Source organism: Denticeps clupeoides, chromosome 17 (genome assembly GCF_900700375.1).
Source record: "Denticeps clupeoides chromosome 17, fDenClu1.1, whole genome shotgun sequence".
NCBI classification, from domain to species: Eukaryota; Metazoa; Chordata; class Actinopteri; order Clupeiformes; family Denticipitidae; genus Denticeps; species Denticeps clupeoides.
In genome coordinates, this window is record NC_041723.1 from 6265449 (window position 1) to 6285629 (window position 20181).

At 45.2% G+C, this 20181-nt stretch overlaps 3 protein-coding genes and 1 pseudogene across 3 annotated transcripts; 3 read left to right on the forward strand and 1 right to left on the reverse strand.

The window, feature by feature from the left end:
* The first annotated feature begins 1387 nt into the window (after window positions 1-1387).
* LOC114766966 (protein unc-45 homolog A-like) lies at window positions 1388-9976 on the forward strand. The gene is made up of 18 exons (XM_028958356.1): window positions 1388-1707; window positions 1882-2057; window positions 2150-2239; window positions 3989-4156; window positions 4251-4419; window positions 4536-4706; window positions 4785-4956; window positions 5389-5689; window positions 5792-5886; window positions 5998-6139; window positions 6243-6383; window positions 6618-6745; window positions 7405-7471; window positions 7574-7687; window positions 7818-7933; window positions 8662-8779; window positions 8944-9099; window positions 9239-9976. The coding sequence occupies exons 1-18, from the start codon at window positions 1506-1508 to the stop codon at window positions 9524-9526; spliced, it is 2814 nt and encodes a 937-aa protein (XP_028814189.1). The 5' UTR covers window positions 1388-1505; the 3' UTR covers window positions 9527-9976.
* A 128-nt stretch (window positions 9977-10104) lies between these two features.
* On the forward strand, window positions 10105-13030 carry LOC114766959 (RCC1 domain-containing protein 1-like). Its single transcript, XM_028958348.1, has 8 exons — window positions 10105-10448; window positions 11263-11448; window positions 11554-11719; window positions 12110-12231; window positions 12314-12409; window positions 12493-12639; window positions 12718-12747; window positions 12815-13030. Exons 1-8 carry the CDS (start codon window positions 10241-10243, stop codon window positions 13009-13011), a joined length of 1152 nt encoding a protein of 383 aa, XP_028814181.1. The 5' UTR covers window positions 10105-10240; the 3' UTR covers window positions 13012-13030.
* Window positions 13027-14768, reverse strand: LOC114766960 (calcium and integrin-binding protein 1-like). Its single transcript, XM_028958349.1, has 7 exons — window positions 14636-14768; window positions 14416-14450; window positions 14069-14159; window positions 13840-13993; window positions 13621-13739; window positions 13465-13553; window positions 13027-13274 (listed from the first exon to the last, which is right to left on the reverse strand). Exons 1-7 carry the CDS (start codon window positions 14684-14686, stop codon window positions 13253-13255), a joined length of 561 nt encoding a protein of 186 aa, XP_028814182.1. The 5' UTR covers window positions 14687-14768; the 3' UTR covers window positions 13027-13252.
* Window positions 14769-15329: 561 nt separating this feature from the next.
* On the forward strand, window positions 15330-18319 carry LOC114767128 (peroxisomal coenzyme A diphosphatase NUDT7-like; annotated as a pseudogene).
* The last annotated feature ends 1862 nt before the right edge of the window (window positions 18320-20181 follow it).

Consider the following 20181-nt stretch of genomic DNA (forward strand, 5'->3'; position numbering starts at 1 on the left):
ATACAGGTTTAATAGACTGTGTGTGGCACGGCAGTGCCACCCAATGGATCTTAAGGTTTGAAGGGACATTGTTAACAGTGGAACGGTCACACAGGTTTTTTTGGGTTTTTTTTTTTGCATGAGATTTCGTTCAGCGATCAGGGCTGCTGCAGAGTAGTGACAAGAAAAAAAGAAAAAAAAGTCTGGGGAACATATTGCATCTAATGTAAAAGATTGAATGTAAATTGAACCAGTCAAAAGTGGTACAGAGCTTCGCCATCAGAGTAACATAGATGTAGGACCATTCCATTGCAAACATTGTCTAATGTGAACTGTTACTAAATACACTACTAAACTGAGTGTATTCATTTTTTTGTTGTTGGCCTGTTGAAAGACCATCTCTGTATGTAAGATTTTCCATCCAACCTGGCAGTGGAGCATGTCAAAGTCATTGGCAAATCTCTGGTCCACTGCTGAGGGGGCTTATCCAGTTCGGTGGCTCAATGGTGCAAAGCAAATCTATGACCCACCCTTGGTGGTGCGCTGCTTTTCAATTTGTCTGCAGAACAAAGCCACGGCAGTGCCTTAGTGATAGCAGGGGCTCAAAGGCCTTCCTTTAGAGCAAGATCCCTCAGGACCAGGGACTCTGTCTCTAAGGCAACTGAGTGCACGGCATCACATTACTGGAAGAGGGAGCACTTCACAAACAACTGTTGAAAGGCTTTTGAAGCACTGGTCTATGCTGCAATCTGCAGAAGATTAGACTCAAACGTAACAAAAATTTAATAAAATGTACTTAACAAAAAAGGTGAAATAACTGGAAACATGTTTTATATTCTAGTTTCTTCAAAATAGCCGCCCTTTGCTCCGATTACTGCTTTGCACACTCTTGGCATTCTCTCGATGAGCTTCAAGAGGTCGTCACCTGAAATGCTTTTCCAACAGTCTTGAAGGAGTTCCCAGAGGTGTTTAGCACTTGTTGGTCCCTTTGCCTTCACTCTGCGGTCCAGCTCACCCCAAACCATCTAGATTGGGTTCAGGTCCGGTGACTGTGGAGGCCAGGTCTCCACTTTTTGTTAAGTACATAAATCCACATGTGTTCATTCATAGTTTTGGTGCCTTCAGTGAGAATCTACCAATGTAAATGGTCATGAGAATAAAGAAAACCAGACCAAACTTTTGGTCTGTACTGTATATAGGTCGCACTATAAGGAATTTATATATATATATTGGGACATTAGACATAGTTTTATCTTCCGTTAAAGGACATAGAATTGTTGCCAGGACAGAAGCAAATGCAAGTATGCAGGAGCGTCCCCTTCGCGTCTGCGCGACCTTTTACGGTTATGGAACACAGCGACGGGGCGGGGCCTCGTGTACACGTCATCAACGCGCATCATACCCGGAAGAACACGCTGCTAGCTGCGCTGTCCGCGGCGGTCCGCGAAAGCGTAAATAAATATACGCAGGGAAGTAAAAAAAATACGTTTACAATAACTTTTTTTTAGTAGGTCGTTTTTCCGACGATGTCGCAGGACGCCGCTACTTTGAGGGAGGAGGGAAATCACCTCTTCAAGAGCGGCGATGCGCAGGGAGCTCTGTCCTGCTACACCAAAGCTCTCAAGCTCAGCGGCGACCAGACCGAAGCCGCTGTCCTCCACCGCAACCGCGCAGCATGTTACCTTAAACTGGAGGATTACGCCAAAGCAGAGGCAGATGCCTCCAAAGGTGCGATCCCGATACGACACAATTTCTATCACTGTTGCACTTAGCAGACACCCTTATCCAGAGCGACTTGGTTATGAGGACAGTCCCCCTGGAGACACTCAGGGTTCATAAACCGAGGGACTATGTTTCTATGTTGCCAAAGTGTGTTAGTAACTCCCCTGTCCTCACCTACAGCTCTGGATTCAGATCCAGGAGACATTAAAGCTCGCTTCCGCCGGGCTCAGGCCTTGCAGAAATTGGGTCGGCTGGACCAGGCTTTTCTGGACGCTCAGAAGTGTGCACAGCTCGAGCCCAAGAACAAGGCCTTCCAAGAGCTGCTGCGGCTGCTCGGAACACAGATCCAGCAGAAGGTGAGGAGTTGTGGATTTAGAATGGCTCGGTGAGCTAGAGCGTGCAGTGTGTGCGAAGAGTATTTCATTAAACGGACCATCATCGTCTGCAGGCGGGCCAGCTCTCCTCCACAGATGCCCGAGTCCAGCAGATGTTTAAGCTGCTCTTGGATGACTCCGCACAGCTCTCAGACAAACAGAAAGTAGGTTGAAAGTAATTTTTTTCTCTTTATTTACATGTACAGTGTCCCCTGACACGGAAATTCACTTTGTGAGATTATTTGACATTAATACGAGGTGTAGAGAGAGCGTCTTATGTCATTCTCAGATTGTCAGATCTGGGATTTGTCCCCTTATGTGATCACAAGGGGAATTTTTTTATTTAGGAAAAACGCAGACATGACTTCCTGTTTGCACCAAACATTGTGGTTTGTGAATTGTGTTGATGAAGTCATTTCCATGAATGCCACCACGCTTCTATAGGCCTCTCTCCTCCTGATTAGCATTTAAAATGACGGAATTACTAATTCTGTACCAGGGATGAATTTCGGAAAGAGACTTCAGATACTCTACCCCACGGTACTGGAGAGGAGGGTCCGTTCGATAGTAGAATCTCAGATTGAGGAGGAGCAATGTGGATTTGTGGAAACTGTGGACCAGATCTTTACCCTTGCTGGGGAGATGGAGGGGACATGGGAGGTTGCCACATGTGTTTTGTGGATTTGGAGAAGTTTTATAACATGTCCCCAGGGGCACCCTATGGGGGGCGCTCCAGGAGTATGGGGTGGATGACCTTTTGTTAAGGGCCATTCAGTCCTTGTACCAGAGGAGCGTGAGTTTGGTCCGCATAGCCATCAGTTGACCTTCAGCTCTTGCTGGGTAGGTTCGCAGCCGGGTGTGAAGCGGCTGGGATGAGCACCTCCAATTCAGAGACCATGGTTCTCGACTGGAAAAGGGTGGCTAGCCAACTCCGGGTCGGGAGAGAGGTCGTGCCTCAAGTGGAGGAGTTTAAGTATCTCTGGGTCTTGTTCATTTAAATTTACAGCATTTATCAGACGCCCTTATCCAGAGCGACTTACACTAGTTACAGGGACAGTCCCCCCCTGGAGCAACTTAGGGTTAATGGTAGTAAGTGGGATTTGAACCTGGGTTTTCTGGTTCATAGGCGAGTGTGTTACCCACTAGGCTACTTTCACCCTATGTGTTCATGAGTGAGGGATGAAGAGAGCAGGAGATCGACAGTGATGTGGACGCTGAACTGATCTGTCGTGGTGAAGATGGAGCTGAGCCAGAAAACAAGGCTCATGATTTACCGGTCGATCTACGTCCCAATCCTCACCTATGGTCATGAGCTTTGGGTAATGACCAAAAGAACGAGATCGCAGATACAAGCGGCCGAAATGAGTTTCCTCTGTAGGGTGGCCGGGCAGAGCCTTAGAGATAGGGTGAGGAGCTCGGACATTCGGGAGGGACTCAAGAGTTGAACCGCTGCTCCTCCACAATCGAGAGGAACCAGTTCAGGTGGTTCGGGCATCTGGTCAGGATGCCTCCTGGACGCCACCCTGGGGAGGTGTTTCGGGCAGGAGGCCCCCGGGTCGACCCAGGACACGCTGGAGAAATTATATCTTCAGTCTGTTCTGGGAACCCCTTGGGGTCCTGCCGGAGGAGCTGGTGGAGGTGGCTGGGGAGAGGGATTCCCTATGCGACCCGGACCCGGATAAGCAGAGGAAGACGAAGACGTCAGATACAGTATTAGGGGACCAATAAGATTGATATAAAAGCAAAAAAACTTTTTTTTTAACAAGGAAGTACAGCAACCAAACATATATATTTTACCGCATAAGCTTACTTATCTCATAGTCTTTTTTTTTTTTGTCCAATGTAAAAATAGGTGTGCCGACTGACAACGAACATTCTGCATTACCAGTCTCCTTTTTTTCCCCGTGCTCCAGGCTGCTCAGAACCTGGTAGTGCTCTCTCGTGAGGATGCAGGAGCTGAGCAGGTCTTCCGGAACGACGGTGTGAAACTCCTTCAGAAGCTTCTGGCATCCCACCATGAAGACATTGTTCTTTCTGCCCTCAGGACTCTAGTTGGACTCTGCACGGGACATCAGTCCAGGGTGAGAATCTGCTACCCGAAAGAAAGAAAGTCTTTTGCCATGCTACCACTTTCCTGGATATCTAAACGTGGACCTTCTGAATCTCTATTGATAGACCATGGCTATTGTACATGAGCTGGGGATGCCACAGCTGTGTGCGGTTATGGGCTCTGGGGCTTCCGCCGTGTCCCTGGCAGCCTGCCACCTTCTGCAGGTTATGTTTGAAGCCCTGACGGAAGGCATGAAAAGGGACATCAGAGGGAAAGATGAGGCCATTTTGCCTGGTAGGAGAACCCATTCAGCGCTTTGATACATTACATTTTTGTTCCTGGACGTGCAAAATGTGCCACATTTTTTTTATACATAATCTCACTTCTTACATGTATATGGTGCTGCACAGAGCCTTCTCGTGAGTTGCGCTCCATGTTGCAGCACCTTTTGGACATGATGCCCGCTGCTACCGTTTCTGGACCGGGCCGAGACAGCGCCATCAATCTGCTTGTGAAGCAGGTGCCTCGGAAATCTCTGAGGAACCCAGACAACTCAGTCACACTGTGGACGGTCGACCACGGTAGGAGAACGAAAAGCAAGATTTATTTTGCATCTTTCAGTCAAATGTCCTTAGGTCCATTGTCCATGTTAACCGCAGGCCTGAAGAAGGTCCTGGAGGTCGCTGGCACTGTCCCGGAGCTGGCCGACGGGCCGCCACTCACTGACAACACCCCCATGAGCTGCTCTGTGCTGCTCAACAAACTGTACGACGACCTGAAGTGTGACTCCGAGAGGGAGAATTTCAACCGTCTATGTGAGGAATATGTCCAGTGAGTGTGTTGTCATTACAGATCACTTGTTCTTCGTGTGTTTTATTTGTTGTGTGCCGTGTGACATCGTGTCTAGACGTTTACCAGAACAATGGGGGTTTAATGAGCTTGTTCAGTATGTAGTGATTGAGTCGGCTTGTTGAAAAGTCATTATGAGTCCTTCAGGCTCCACACATCTGCTGTGCTTAGCCTAGAAGAATGTTTTAAAGCCTCACGTCTCACGCTGGAAAAACAATTAGTAATTATAAAGTAAAATAAAAAAAATTAGTATTCTCAAGCTATAGAATTGTATTACTATATATTATGAATACGTGCTGAATGTGTCTCTATGACAATATATACAGCTCTGAAAAGAGACCACAACAACATAACATTTTTTAACATAACCATCTGTGTGAAACCAGTAGTGTGAAAAGTTTATTTTCTGCGCAGGTATTATTTTAGCCAACCGGCTCTGGAAAGTAAAGTCAGGGCAATCCAGGCGGTGTCCGTGCTGCTGCAGGGTCCTAGCGACGTGGGCAACCGCACCCTGGAGCTGTCGGGTGTCATGGAAACAGTCATTGCCATGTGCGCGTCCGAGAACCTCATCCATCAACAGGTGGCGGTAGAGACCCTCATACACGCTGCAGGAAAGGCCAAGAGAGCCTCTTTCATCACAGCCAACGGCGTGGCCCTGCTGAAGGACCTCTACAAGACGAGCGAGAACGACAGGATACGCGTCAGGGCTTTAGTGGTGAGTGCTGCTGCTGCGCCGGCGGCCTTACTAATGGCAGAAAGACAGGTTGTCGTGGTTACAGTAGCGGAGTGGCTTTATGTGCCTGTGACATGCTTTCAGGGACTGTGTAAACTTGGCTCAGCCGGAGGCACAGATTTCAGCATGAAGCAGTTTGCAGAGGGCTCGACGTTGAAACTGGCAAAGCAGTGCAGGAAGTGGGTCCCCTTTTTTTTTTTTTAGTTTTTCATTTAAATTCTGAACCCCATTCCTACTCTTGAACGCCACATTAAAAATGATTGATGGTAGTGAGTTCTGTTTTTTGACAGATGGCTATGCAATGATTCTCTTCCTGCAACTTCACGGCGCTGGGCTGTTGAAGGGCTGGCATACTTGACATTTGATGCTGATGTGAAGGAGGATCTTGTGGAGGACAAGAAAGCCCTGAATGCAATGTTTGAGTTGGCCAAGGTAATCTTGACATTTTCTCTGTCTGACAGGAACTCCTGCAGAAACGTACGTATGCTCTAGGCTGAGTGTCTTCCATTTGTTTCCGCTCCTGTCCTTTGTGCAGTCGGAGGACAAGACAGTGCTGTTTGCTGTGGGCTCCACTCTGGTGAACTGTACCAACAGCTATGATGTGGAGAAGCCCGACCCACAGCTGGTGGAACTTGCCAAGTATGCTAAGCAGCATGTGCCTGAAGAGCATCCCAAGGTATTGAGAATCATTGTATTGGTCCATGCAATTAGAACACAGAACACAAATTTACATGTAAAGCATTAAACAGACGCAATCAGTAGTTACAGGGACACAGTAGTAGTAAGTGGAGGTTGAACCTGTGACTTTGTGGTCTTCTGGTACCCCATTAGGCTGCTACCACCGACATAAAAAAGAATCATAGCAACGTTCATTTAAATCGTGTGTCTCTGTTGTGTTTTTGTGTATTAGGATGCTCAGTCCTTCGTGGAGAAGCGTCTCCTGAAGCTTCTGCAGGCGGGTGTGGTGTCAGCTTTGGTGTGCATGGTGAAGCAGGAGAGCCCCGCCCTTACAGACGCATGTAAAGAGTGCATTGCAAGGTACCGTGCCAGGGTTAAATTACATTTACGATATTTTATCAAACATCCTTATCCAGAGCGACTTCAGTATTTCCAGGGACAGTCTCCCCCTGAAGCAACTTAGGGTTAAGTGTCTTGCTCAGGGACACAATGGTAGTAAGTGAGATTTGAACCTGAGTCTTCTGGTTCATAGGCGTCCACTTGGCTACTACCACCCTACTACCCCTCTCGCTTTTTAGAAGTGGTTCAAAAAGTGGGCCAACAGAAAAAAAAAATTGATCTTCAATTTTGACAGGTTTGTGTTCATTTGGAGTTTTCGCCTATATGTACACAATAAAAATCAGACTTATTACACTGTATTAGAATTATTATTATAGTTATTATTATTATACTCAGAGTTCATTTCAAGGGCTGAAAGGATGGAAATACCTCATTCTCTCACCTCATTCATTTGATTTGGGAAGAAATCATTTTTGTTCTTTGTGTGTGTGACTATATGGTCTGTGTGTGTGTGTGTGTGTGTGCGTGCGCGCTCTGTGGTGGGCTTGTGCTCTATCCTCGATAAACCCCTGCCCACGTGCAGGGATGGGCTCCAGCAGTCGTGGCCCTGCTAAAGAATAAGTGTGTGTGAAATTGAGTTGGTCTGGACTACAAGAATCTCTTCATCTGACCTCTTGCAGAGTTTTCCTGGCCCTGGTGGAGCGGCAAGAGGACAGGGGCATGGTGGTGGCACAGGGTGGGGGAAAGGTCGGGCTGCCTTTTCTTTGATCATTTTTAAAGTTGGACCGGTTAGATTCATGACAGAATTATACATAGGTCTCTTTTTTTTTTTTTTTTCTTTTCTCTCAGGCGCTCATCCCTTTGGCCACTGAGAATACGGATGTGGGGAAGGTCAAAGCTTCACAGGCTCTGGCCAAAATTACCATCACTTCCAATCCAGAGATTGCTTTCCCTGGGGAGAGGGTAAGGACCTGTCCCCAGTTCTACACAAGCTGCATTTGCAAACCTCACACTAACTCTGACACACTGACCGAGTGTGAGATGTGTGCCCAGAAACATGCTAACAGTTGTGTGACCTTCTCCCGGACTGCAGATCTATGAGGTGGTGCGTCCCCTGGTTAACCTGCTGCATCTCGAGTGCACACTGCTGCAGAACTTTGAGGCCCTGATGGCGCTGACCAACCTAGCTGGCATTAATGAAAGGCTCAGGTCTGTCAATTTAATTAAAATGTTGCCTCAGTGTAAATGTGAGATGATGATCATTTCATAACCCTGCATTACGCTGCTGGGGTGTAAAACTAAACTCATCTACACAGATCTGCTCCTACTCTCCTCAACGCATGTATGTTAATACGAGCTGCATGAGATTGGTGCATTCAGTAAAGTGCTATTGTACACAACCATTCTCAGACTCTCAGACTCATTTATGAATATTTCTCTGTCTGAGTAATATTAGTAACTCACATTGTGTACTTAACAATATGCTTTATAAATGCTTTTACGACAGCATTTCAGACTCTCTAAGACAATGGAGATTATTTTTCAGCAGTTCTTTTTATCAATCATGTTAATGAGCATCTTATGAAGCTGGTTATGGGCAGTCATGAAAGATAAAGAGAGGTTACACAGTGGAATCTGATTAATCAAACATAAAAAAAATGTTTCATAGCCTCCATATACTGGGTGTGTCAACCTTTGACTGGCTCTGTATATAAAGAAAACAATGACAGCAACCGACAATTTGGACATTTTCACTTAGGGGTGTATTCACTCACTTTTTTCCAGCGGTTTAGTCTGTGTTTATTCATTTTGAAGGGACCAGTAATTTACTAAAATCTGAGGGGTGCACTTACTTTTGTGAGATGCTGTATGTGACTAGGCTTTTTCAAGGTTTTTATTGCCGTTTTACTGACTGCAGACTGTAAAATATTGAGCAGGCAGAAGATCATTAAGGAAAAAGCAGTGTCAAAAGTTGAAGGCTACATGTTTGAGGAGCACGAGCTGGTTCGAGCTGCAGCTACAGAGTGCATGTGCAACCTGGCCTTAAGCACCGAGGTGAGTCTGCCTCCCAGCTTTCATCTCTGGCTGAGACGTCTTGTTTGGTTTTTGCTTGTGTACTGACTTAATGATGTCTGGAAAGGAGCCGAGGAACCTGATCAATAATTCATGGAGCCTAAAAGCACTAAAGTCTATATTGTGATGTGTGATGTCTTTATCAGGTGCAGAAGCTTTTCTTGGCCACAGGCAATGACCGCCTGAAGCTGGTCGTCCTCTTCTGCGGGGAGGAGGACGAGCGGCTGAGGAAGGCAGCGGCGGGCACCCTGGCCATGCTGACTGCTGAGCAGCCTGAGCTGTGTGCCCGCATACCTGGCACGGTGAGCTCTGATAAAGCCGTAAATCCCACGTCTTCATCTCTGTGTTTTAATTAAATGTACTTTTTCAATATGAGTTCAGTTCTTTATAGACCACGCAAGACTAAAAGCGATTATCTTTTTTTTTCTTTTCAACTTGTAGACCAGCCACTGGCTAGAGATCCTGCAGGCCCTTTTGCTGAGTGACAGCCAGGACTTGCGGCACCGCGGCGTGGTCATCGCCCTGAACATCATGCAAGCAGAACGTGACCTCACAGAGAAACTCATGGAGAGCGAGGCTCTAGAGATCCTCTCTGTCATGGCCAAGGAGGACACCGATGCCCGGGGCCCAATCTCGAAGATTGCCCAGCAGTGTCTGGAGGTGGCAGTGCGCTATGGAATCATCAAGAGCGCAGAGGGGCGCGTAGGGAAGGCGACGAGTGATTCGTGAAGGTTCTGTCTGAAACAGTGACTGAATGCAACATTTCAGGGGGAGGTTCCGAAGGGTTTCCAGTTGTGGTGTTTTAATAAAAGCATAAGGAGGGGCAGCGAATCTTGAATTTGCTCCTTCCAGAACCGACCGGACTTGTTTATGTAGCACCAGCTGTGGTGTAAGACCACATGTTCAGCATATTCATTGCACACTTATTCCTTTGTTTACTTCACACAGTTCCATTCCAAAATATGCTCATACATTTTGAAGTCTGTATCATTGTTATATATGAGTAGGGTTTGTAAATTATATGAATGTTAAATGAGCGATTGCTGTTCATTCCACTAGCAGTGAAGAGTACAATGTTTGAATTTGTGTTCACAAGTATTACCGCGTTTTAATCGTTTCACACTTGTTTGAAGTATGCGCCATTGTCTGCGCATTTTTAATAAAGAACACTGAAGCTAAGCATTCTGTTGCCTTGTTGACTATTTTGGTGTCCTGATGCGCAGAATAAAAACATCTGACGTGGGAGCCGTGACGTCATCACGTTCGACGAGGTCGTGAAATGTAAGGCCTTGTGCGCATGCGCGCGCCGGAAGCATGGCGCCGAGCAGGAATCAAAACAGAGAATCAATTCTAAGCTGACAGGGCACATTATTTTGCCTCTTTTATCTTCGTCGGTCTTTTAAACATTATTTTGAATGCTGCCTGAACCGGGCGATCTTGTAAATGACTTGGTTTGGCTTTGGTTTCAATGCGTTTGGCCAAATTAACCCGGCTGATGCTCCTGCTGGCGACAGCGACTGCCCGCAGGTTAAAGTCGCTTTTCCCACCGAAGTGAATGTTCCCTTTCGGGAATCGGAGGGAGAGAGGGGGGAACACGACGGCGTCCGTCTGAAAGCAAGCTGGAGTCGCGTTGTCACGTTTTCAGTGAAAGGTGAGCGCAGTGACGATCTGTTGGGAAATAATTACTTCTGAATACAGGGCCGATTCGCACTGAAGGCACCAAAACTATGAATGAACACGTGTGGAGTTATGTACTTAACAAAAAATGACTGAAAACATGTTTATATTCTAGTTTCTTCAAAATATTTTCTCTGATTACTGCTTTGCACACTCTTGGCGTTCTCTCGATGAGCTTCAAGAGGTCGTCACCTGAAATGCTTTTCCAACAGTCTTGAAGGAGTTCCCAGAGGTGTTTAGCACTTGTTGGCCCCTTTGCCTTCACTCTGCGGTCCAGCTCACCCCAAACCATCTGTATTGGGTTCGGGTCCGGTGACTGTGGAGGTCAGGGCTCCACTTTTTTTAAGTACATTTTTTAAGTGTTCATTCATTGTTATGATGCCTTCAGTGAGAATCTACTAATGTAAATGGTTATGAAAATAAAGAAAACACATTGAATGAGAAGGTGTGTCCAAACTTTTGGCCTGTACTGTATATCTGAACTATACGTAAAAAAAAATAAAAAAAAATATATATATATATATATATATATGTGTGTGTGTGTGTATATGTATATATATGTATATATATATATGTATGTGTGTGTATATATATGTGTGTGTGTGTGTGTGTGTGATTCCCTAATATATATTTTAATATATAAAAATATTTGTAATTTCCTTCGGTGTAAAACAAAACTTGAATGCATTTAAGTAAGGGAAGTGGGGGCCAGAGCCAGGGGACAGAAGGGTTTGCAGCAATCACACTTGAGACTGTTACGATTTGCCCTTCTGTGTCATGTGTTTCAGGTGACCGGCAAGTGTGTTTGTCCGGTTTTGGCGTCGCTGGAGGACATGTGCCCGACAGCCAGGGGTGTGTGGATGCCCAGATCGGGGAACGATACGTGACACTCCGCTTCTCAGACAGAGTGGAGTGTTGGAGTTGCACTGACGCTCAGACGACACTCGCATGTCAGAGGCAGCAGGATCCTTCAGGCAACGTTGCCCGTGCTCAAACACACATCTGAATATTTCATGGCCCATTCCAGTCTCTTTTTTTTTTTTTTTTTTAAATCTCCCCACTTTTGCATGCTATTGCAGGCCTTTCAGTCTCCCTGCCGTTGGTCTCCGAGGGGTACGTGGCGTCCAAACCGCCACTTTTCCGCTCTCTTGCGCCCCACCTGCGTGCTGTGAGTCTGGCGTTGGGAACAGAACATGCTCTGCTCCTAACTGCAGATGGGACTATTTACACATGGGGCCGAGGAAGGTGAGATACTTCCAGCCGTATGCACCTCATTTTTGCACATTCCTGCACAGTTTGCACGTTTGTTTTGCCTTGTGTGTCCTGTTTGAAATATCCAACATATCCACTTACTAGCATCCTACATGATGTTGTCCATTTGTGTGCTGTTCCACTTGTTCATTGCACAGAAAAGTTCTACTTTTCTCCTATAGAGATACTGTACAGTATTTAAGCTGAAGTTTTAGTTAGTATGTATATATAATTTTCTTTTGATTGCACTATGGGGGGTCTGTGTGAAACAGTATTTCAATACACGGTATACTGTGTATACTGTTGTACTGACAATAAACCGATCTTGACTCTTGAATTTTGTGCAGGAATCTTAAGTGTTCGCTGATTTCACTTTTCACGCAGCCACGGTCAGTTGGGACATGGGCTCTTGTCTCCAGAAGAAGAGCCTCGAGCTTTGGAAGCCCTGTGGGGCGTGCCCATGAGCAGCGTGGCAGCTGGTGGTTGGCACTCTGCCTGCATCAGCGGTGAGACATTAACATTTTTCTCTGGTGTTCAAACCCATTTGTGAAGAAGTGTGCTGGATATGACTTCATTTCTTGTGGGCAGCTGGTGGAGATCTTTATGTCTGGGGGTGGAACGAGAGTGGGCAGCTTGGCCTGCCATCGCGTGGCTTGAAAAAAGACTTGACTCGGGCCGCAACGGGTGAGCTGAATGCGTCCAAAATTTTTCAATCATCGCTATTATTGAAATGAAAACACGGTACATTATCTGTCATTTCCAATTAGACACCACGTTGCCTGGAGGAGAAGACGGAAAGTCCAGCCATGGTGTTTTCATCTCAATTCAAGCCTTCCCAGCCTTGCTGGACATTCCTCAGGTATCAGAAATCTGCAAGGTGAGCTGTGGGTCTCGCCACACCGCTGCTGTCACAGGTGAGCCCGCCTTCATACCGCTGACCGTCAGACACAAAAGGCCTCTTCTCCATCTGAAACACGCTTGTCTCACTCCAGGAACAGGCGATCTCTACACATGGGGATGGGGTGAGTAGGCAGTACTTAATAACTCGTGGTCATAATATTAGTAATAGCTTGTAATCCTCACGATTAGGTGAGTATGGTCAACTGGGACAAGGTGGGACGTGCAGTTCGGACCAGGCTGAGCGTGTGGACTTCTTCTCCAGTCGTGGATTACACGTGGAAGATGTAACGTGTGGACAGTGGAACACATTTGCATTTGCACGTCCAGAACCTTCATGTTGTTCTGGTTCGTCCCAATGGAAGCCTGACTGTAGTGTGTGTAAATAAATTAAACAACCGAACTCAACCTTATTTTCCGTGTTTTAATACTTTGTACATAACATGAAAAAGCTTATTTATTGCTCTGACAAAACAGGAAAAAAAGTTTCCCCCTCCCCCATGGAAATAGAAATCATAAAAAAACCCATAGAAATATATTAAGGTACAAATTATTATTATTATTTTTTTTTTTTATGTAAAAGGTAAAATAATTTACACGTAGCTCTACAGTGGCTGTCGCCGCGGATCCTCACAGCACGATCTTAAAAGAGCTAAAAAAAATAAAATAAAACATTGGGCTGTTGTCAGTGTTACATGCATTCATTCATTATACTTTAATGTGCATGTCGGATTGTGTAAATTCTGGTACTTCCAACACCTCACTAAATATCATTCATGTTTATTTCTGGTTGTTGTGACAAAAATTATATTTCCTTAACATGCGTCACAACGGTTTCTCACCTGACAAAATCTGGAGATCTGGAAATAACATGCTGGAATTCTGAGAGGTTCACTGTTCCATCTTTGTCGATGTCAGACTCCTCCAGGATCTGTGGTATAGCAAAAAAAACTGAGCACCGTGCAGGGAGTACAGGGCGTTAAATGCAGTGGACGTACATTTTTTATTAACTGTCTCATCTCTTCAGGGTTCAGCCTCGTCTCGTCTGTGTCACCGGTCAAGCAATTGACCAGCTTTTCCAGGTCGCCCGCATCCAAGGTCCCGTCGTCATCAAAATCTGCACCGGCACAATCAATCAATCAATCAATCAATCGCGTGATTCATTTTTTCAGTTGAAAGAGCAAACACGACGCCAGTCAGCATTTACTACGATTTACCAAAGATACGGAACGCGTAGTGGGATTTGATTTCCAACGTTGCAGAGTCGCTGAAGGCACTCAAGAGGTCCAAGAAATCCTCGAAGGTCAGGCTTCCATCGTTTGGCTCCGACGTGGAGAAAACGTGACATATCCTTCTCCGGAAAGGATTAGACTGCAAGCCAGAACGTACAAGAAAAACATGGATCAAATTGTTCCAAGATTCACGCCGGGAGGAAACTCTTCTCACCTTAAGTTCTGGCATGGTCAGGATCTTTTCCATGGGAACCCTGGAACTTAGACTGTCCCTGTCTTGCAGTTCTGAGAATCTTTTGTGTGCTCTTAAGAAAAACCCAGAAAGAAAGAAAAAAATCATCTCCCATCCCCCGATCTCACTGACGCTGACAACACGCTAAACCGAGTCGATAAGAGGGTAGAGTTCAGTTCTCAAACTTCTCCTGACAAGGAAGTGCTGTCACCACGTCACCTAAACATTTAATGACGTTTTAAAAGTAGAATTTAAGCAATTACTTTTTTCTAAAAAAACAAGAAAGAAAAAAGGCATTGACGGCTTCTAAGAAAGAGGAACATACTTACAGCAAAATCTCCTGCTTGGTTAAAAACGTCAGCTCCTGCCAAGGTTGAACAAGAACGAACGTCAACTACTTCACCACATCGCGCTTTTCTTGCTTGAAAAGTAATTCCTGGCTAATGGAAATTCCAAGTTTCTAGCTAACTGCACGAGGGTCGTGTTTTTAACGCCGCGCTGGTTGGGTTTAGTTGGGGAACAGTTTGTCGGTCGGGGTTACTATATTACCTGATACTCGGACACCATTTCCTTCGGTAGCTGGCTGGCCGCACCGCCCATGGCTTTTTTTTTTTTTTTTTTTTTTAAACGTCGGTGCTCCGGGTCTCGGACTGGAACCGGCGGCCGGTGCTGTGCGGGCTTCTGCTTCTGCTTCCTACACGCTTCCTGTTGGCGTGTCGGCGGCCGAGGACGCCCGACTTCGCGCTGATCCGGGGTCAGTCTGTAGAAAGTCCGTTGCCTCGGCGGCCGAGGACGCCCGACTTCGCGCTGATCCGGGGTCAGTCTGTAGAAGTCCGTTGCCTCGGCGGCCGAGGACGCCCGACTTCGCGCTGATCCGGGGTCAGTCTGTAGAAGTCCGTTGCCTCGGCGGCCGAGGACGCCCGACTTCGCGCTGATCCGGGGTCAGTCTGTAGAAGTCCGTTGCCTCGGCGTCCGTGGAAACGGCCAATGTCCACCAATACCTCTGGTGTTCGTGAGGTGAAGAGGCAACAGTTAAGCAATAGCACTATCACAAAAAAATAAAGTAAAATAAAGAAAATGTTGGAAAATAAGACTTTTGCAGCATTTGCATTGTTGCCAGATCTCGTGATAGCAATAAGAATAAGATTTCTTAAGAAATACACTTTATTTATCCCGAGGGACATTATTTTGTCCTAAAAGCATGCTCAAAGCAAAAAGAGAAAATAAGAACAGAACAGTATTAATAGTGCAGCAATAAATAAATAATAAGTAACTGTAACATGTATCGTAAAGTGACATTAATTAGATAAGTGGTCAACCATTCATAATATAAGTATAGAGTCTGAGTGTAATAATATCGTATATACTGCACTTTGCTCTGTGATATCTTAACTTCTTTTGAAAAACCTTGATTAGAATCTAAATGTCGCTTAAATCTAACCGACTTGGCAACTTAGAAGTTTAGCGGTGCTGGTGACGTCACGTTTCGCTTGCGACCTTTTCCGGGTGTGTGCGCTTGTTGTTTGTGGAGGTGAAGGAGGAACGAGGGGGTTTGTATTTGCTGAGAAATATGGCGCGACATCAAAAATAGGACCAACTGAAACGGATACAACATGCTGTGTTCTGTACGCGGGTCAGTTTTGACTGCTTCCACCTCCGCGCCTACTTATGGCTAGCGAGCGTGTGGACTTCCGCGTACTCCATGTGCAGAATGGATGCTAAAGAAAAGGCCAAAGAAGCTCTGAGAAGGTTCGAGGTTGGGAATTCGCTGTCCTGTTTGCCCGCTCTGCCAAAAGCGTCTGTGCTGATCCCGCTGTTTGTGAGAGGAGGGGAGCTGCACGTCCTCCTCACTGTACGGTCCCCTCAGGTGCGTGGACCTTCATTCTCCAACAGACCCTCAGTAACGTCGGCAGGGAGTTCGGTGTTCGACTGGATTTCCTCTCAGCCATCATCAAACACCTAGAAATGTGCACTTTCACAAAGCCTCGTACGCTCTGTGAACTTACACACACACAATTCAAACGCTCGTTCAATTTACGTATGTATGCCACGTTTCAAAATAAAAGTTCCAGACTGAATGGTTTTTAATATAGCGCCTTTCAGCTAGGGTCAGACTGCATGTGTAACTCCAGGTACATCATCCACATCATACATTTACATTTCTGGCATTTACCAGACGCCCTTATCCAGAGCGAGTAGTTACAGGGACAGTCCCCACCTGCAGCAACTTAGGGTTAAATCTCTTGCTCAGGGACACAATGGTAGCAAGTGGGGTTTGAACCTGGGTCTTCTGGTTTATAGGCGAGTGTGTTACCCACTCGGCTACTACCACCCCATCGTCATGTACTTTGACAACTGTGAAAGCCGGAGATTATAGGGTAAGGGTTATGGTCATTGTTGGGGTTTTATTTTGAAAAGAATTGAGAAATTCAAAGCCAATGTTAATTCATGGAGATGCCATTTTATCTCTTCAGCTGAGGAGCAATGCGGGTGAGGTGTGTTTTCCTGGAGGGAAGTACGAACCAGAGGACCGAGATGAGATTGAAACGGCCTTGAGGGAAGCTGAAGAGGAGATCGGTCTTCCTCCTGATCAGGTGGAAGTGGTCTGCAGACTTTGGCCCATGGTAACCAAGGTGCGTCTCTGTTTTTCACTCTAATTCACACTTTAATACATTTAATGTAGTTGCAGGGTTAAAACGAAGACCACTGGTTTCCAGGGATACTCAGACAGTATGAGCCCTACTCACGCAACACACCTACAGTCATTTGAGAATGACACACATACTGGTTTTCACAAAGTTTGCTGCTTCAGTGTTTTTACATCTTTTTGTCGTTTCTGTGGTGTGTTATAATTACAAGCATTTTATAAGTTTCAAAAATCTTTTATTGACAACTACATCAAGTTTATGCAAATAGTAAAAAGAAAAGATTTTGGGCCTTTTTTTTTTTTTTCCCCCTGAAATGCCCTGGCATGGTGTCAATCAACTTCTGGGCCAAATCTTCACTGATGGCGACCTATTCCTTCATAATCAGTGCTTGGAGTTCTCAGTTCTCTCAAGTTCTCAGTTGGATTAAGGTCCAGAGAGTTTCCTGGCCATAGACCCAATTTTCAATTGGAGTGGGGCTTCATCAGATAAAATGATTTTACCCCAGTCATCAGCACTCCAATGACACTACATTTTCTTCTTTGCTAACCTTCTTGACACCAGGCCATCCTCCAAAAATCTTCACCTGCTCTTCAGATGCTCTCACATCTGCCTGCTGCCATTCCTGAGCAAGTTCTGCACTGGTGGCACCAGAAGGACCTGGCACTTGCTGGACTTTCTTGGGCACCCTGGAGCCTTCTTCACAACACTTGAACCTCTGTCCTTGAAGTTTTTGATGATCCGATAAATGGTTCAAATAAATGATTTATTTAGGTGAAATCCTAATAGCAGCATCCTTGCCTGTGAAGCCCTTTTTATGCAACTCAAGGATAATGGAAATGTTTTTTTTGGGATTAAGTTCATTTTTGGGGCAAAGAGGGACTTTGCCATTCATCTGATCCCTCTTCATAACATTCTGGAATATTTGCAAACTTGTGAAAACCAGTACTTGTGTCATACTTAACTTTTTGCCACGACTGTAGACTGGATTTTACGGTTGTTCTGATGTTCTGCATAATCAAGTCAGCTTTATTGTCAATTCTGCCACATGTACAGGACATGCAGAGAATTGATGGTTGTCTCTTGTTCACAGCGAGGCCTGTTGGTAACACCCGTTGTGGCGTTCATCGAGGAATCCTTCCGTGCTCGTCCCAATCGGACGAAGTGAGCGACGTGTTCACTGTGCCCCTGGGGTTTTTTTCACGCAAGCGCACAAGCACACGTGCTACGCTTTAGCCACCCTACCGGGATTTGTGCACTTCTTCATGTACCTGGATCCCGCGTCAGGCAAGCGGCGGGAGATATGGGGGCTCACGGCGCTGTTGGCCATAGTCGTCGCTGCTGTTGCACTTGAGAAAAAGCCTGCGTTTACGACTGGTTTTGACGTGGAGAATCCCCTTGCTTACTTCCAACGCAGCCTTGACTTGTGGATAAGCAAGTTATAATTGGTCTGATTTCATGTGCCTTCTGCATTACCTTCCGAACTGTAAAAAAGGGAACAATGAAAAGAAAATTGTGAAATATTTTGGCATGAATTAAGATAATGATGTCCTTGTCTCATCAGTAGCTTCACTGTGCTGGGCAAATCTGCCTTTTTGCTGAATCAATTAAACTTTGTGGGCTAGCTTATCAAATCAAAATGTAATGAAAACGCTGGAACACTGATTAAATGTAATATAGTTTGTGAGTATAAAAGACCAGGTGTTTTTTTCATCATCTCTTTATAATATAATTTATAATATAAGCATAATATATATTGTATGGTTCTTTTACCATTATTATTTGCCTTTATTTAATTTTTTTTATTCCTAACGTATTTAATTGTTGTACTAAATGCACTTTGAATTATTTGGTGGTTATCATTTTGAAAACTAGTTTTGAATGTAATGGGGTAGCTTCCTCAATATGATTTTCTGTCCCCTTTGACTAAGTGTACCATTTGGTAGTCTGGTGTAAGAGGCAAGGATAAAAAGTGGTTAGTAAGGCATCAATAAAGTACCAACAACTGTGAAGGTACCCCAATTTTTTTTGTGTGGAATATGAATGTGACACTGGACTTTACACTGACATAATAAAGTTACTATATTTGTTAAGCATGTGTGTGACTTGTTTGGATTGATTTTTGGGGGGTTTCTAATTTATTAATGTCACTAATTTAAGCAAATGCACATGTTTTGTGTTGTGTTTTGTGTCAATAGGGCAGTGGTGGCCTAGAGGTTAAGGAAGCGGCCCCATAATCAGAAGGTTGCTGTGTCAAATCCTTATCCGCCAAGGTGCCACTGAGGAGCCACTGAGCAAAGCACCGTCCCCACACGCTGCTCCCCGGGTGCCTGTCATGGCTGCCCACTGCTCACCAAGGGTGATGAGTTAAAAGCAGAGGACACATTTCGTTGTGTCGCTGTACTGCAGTGTTTCACAATGACAATCACTTCACTTTTTTTATTATTATTCCTTCCTTTACCAGCAGATGGCAGTAATATCTTTCTTTATCAAGAACATAATTAATTCTGTCTGCAAAGCAAAGTTTTTAAATTTAATCCATGCATGTCTTAAATTTGATGTTTTGACTGTGTCAAGAGTAAAAGTCCCCTACTGAGCTAACATACAACACCCCCAAAAAACCTGGAGAAATGTAGGTTTAAGTGTCTTGCTCAAGGACACAATGGCAATAAGTGGGATTTGAACCTGGGTCTTCTGGTTCATAGGCATGTGTCTGAACTTCTTATATATTGAAGTTAAGTTAGATGTGTCGAGAGAGCTTATTCCTTATCAGGGTCACGGCTGTTGGAGTCCATCTTAGGACATTGGGCATAGGGTGGGGACTCACACACACACAACAAATCACTACCTTGGGCATTTTCCAAGGAGTTTAGAGAAACCACTGAACCTGGCTGTGATGTTGGACCGTGCAACCCTATCTGGCTATTATGTATGTATTTTCTTAATATTTTATTGTACTAGAGATTGTTCTTGGCCTCACTATAAACATGTCTGTAGCATTTGCACATGGGACGAATAAAACAAACAGTTGAATTTGAATGTGAGACACACTGCAAGGGGTAGCGGGGTGTAAACAATTATTCTGCCCCTTGCGGGATGTGGCATTTCTGTGGTTTTACTTCAGAATCCCCATTCTTCTGTCCAGAGAACTTTACTTCACACCACATGGCCCTGGAAAGAGATGCGGGGGGCGGAAAAAAAAATTGGATTTCAGTTCAATTTATTTAACAATCACTGATAACATCTAGAGGGGAAGGAGGGGGCTGGATGAGCTTCTTTGCCTTGGGCCTCTTTGCCAGGATTGGCATTGAGAGCCCAGTCCACAACAGAAAAGCTTTTCTTTCACGTATTATGAATGGCCTACAGTGGAAAAGCTTTTAAGGCGTCAGGAATTCGATTCCGAAGGTGTTCTGATGGTAATAGCTCATTCGGAAGGTGGGAGTGGGCCGC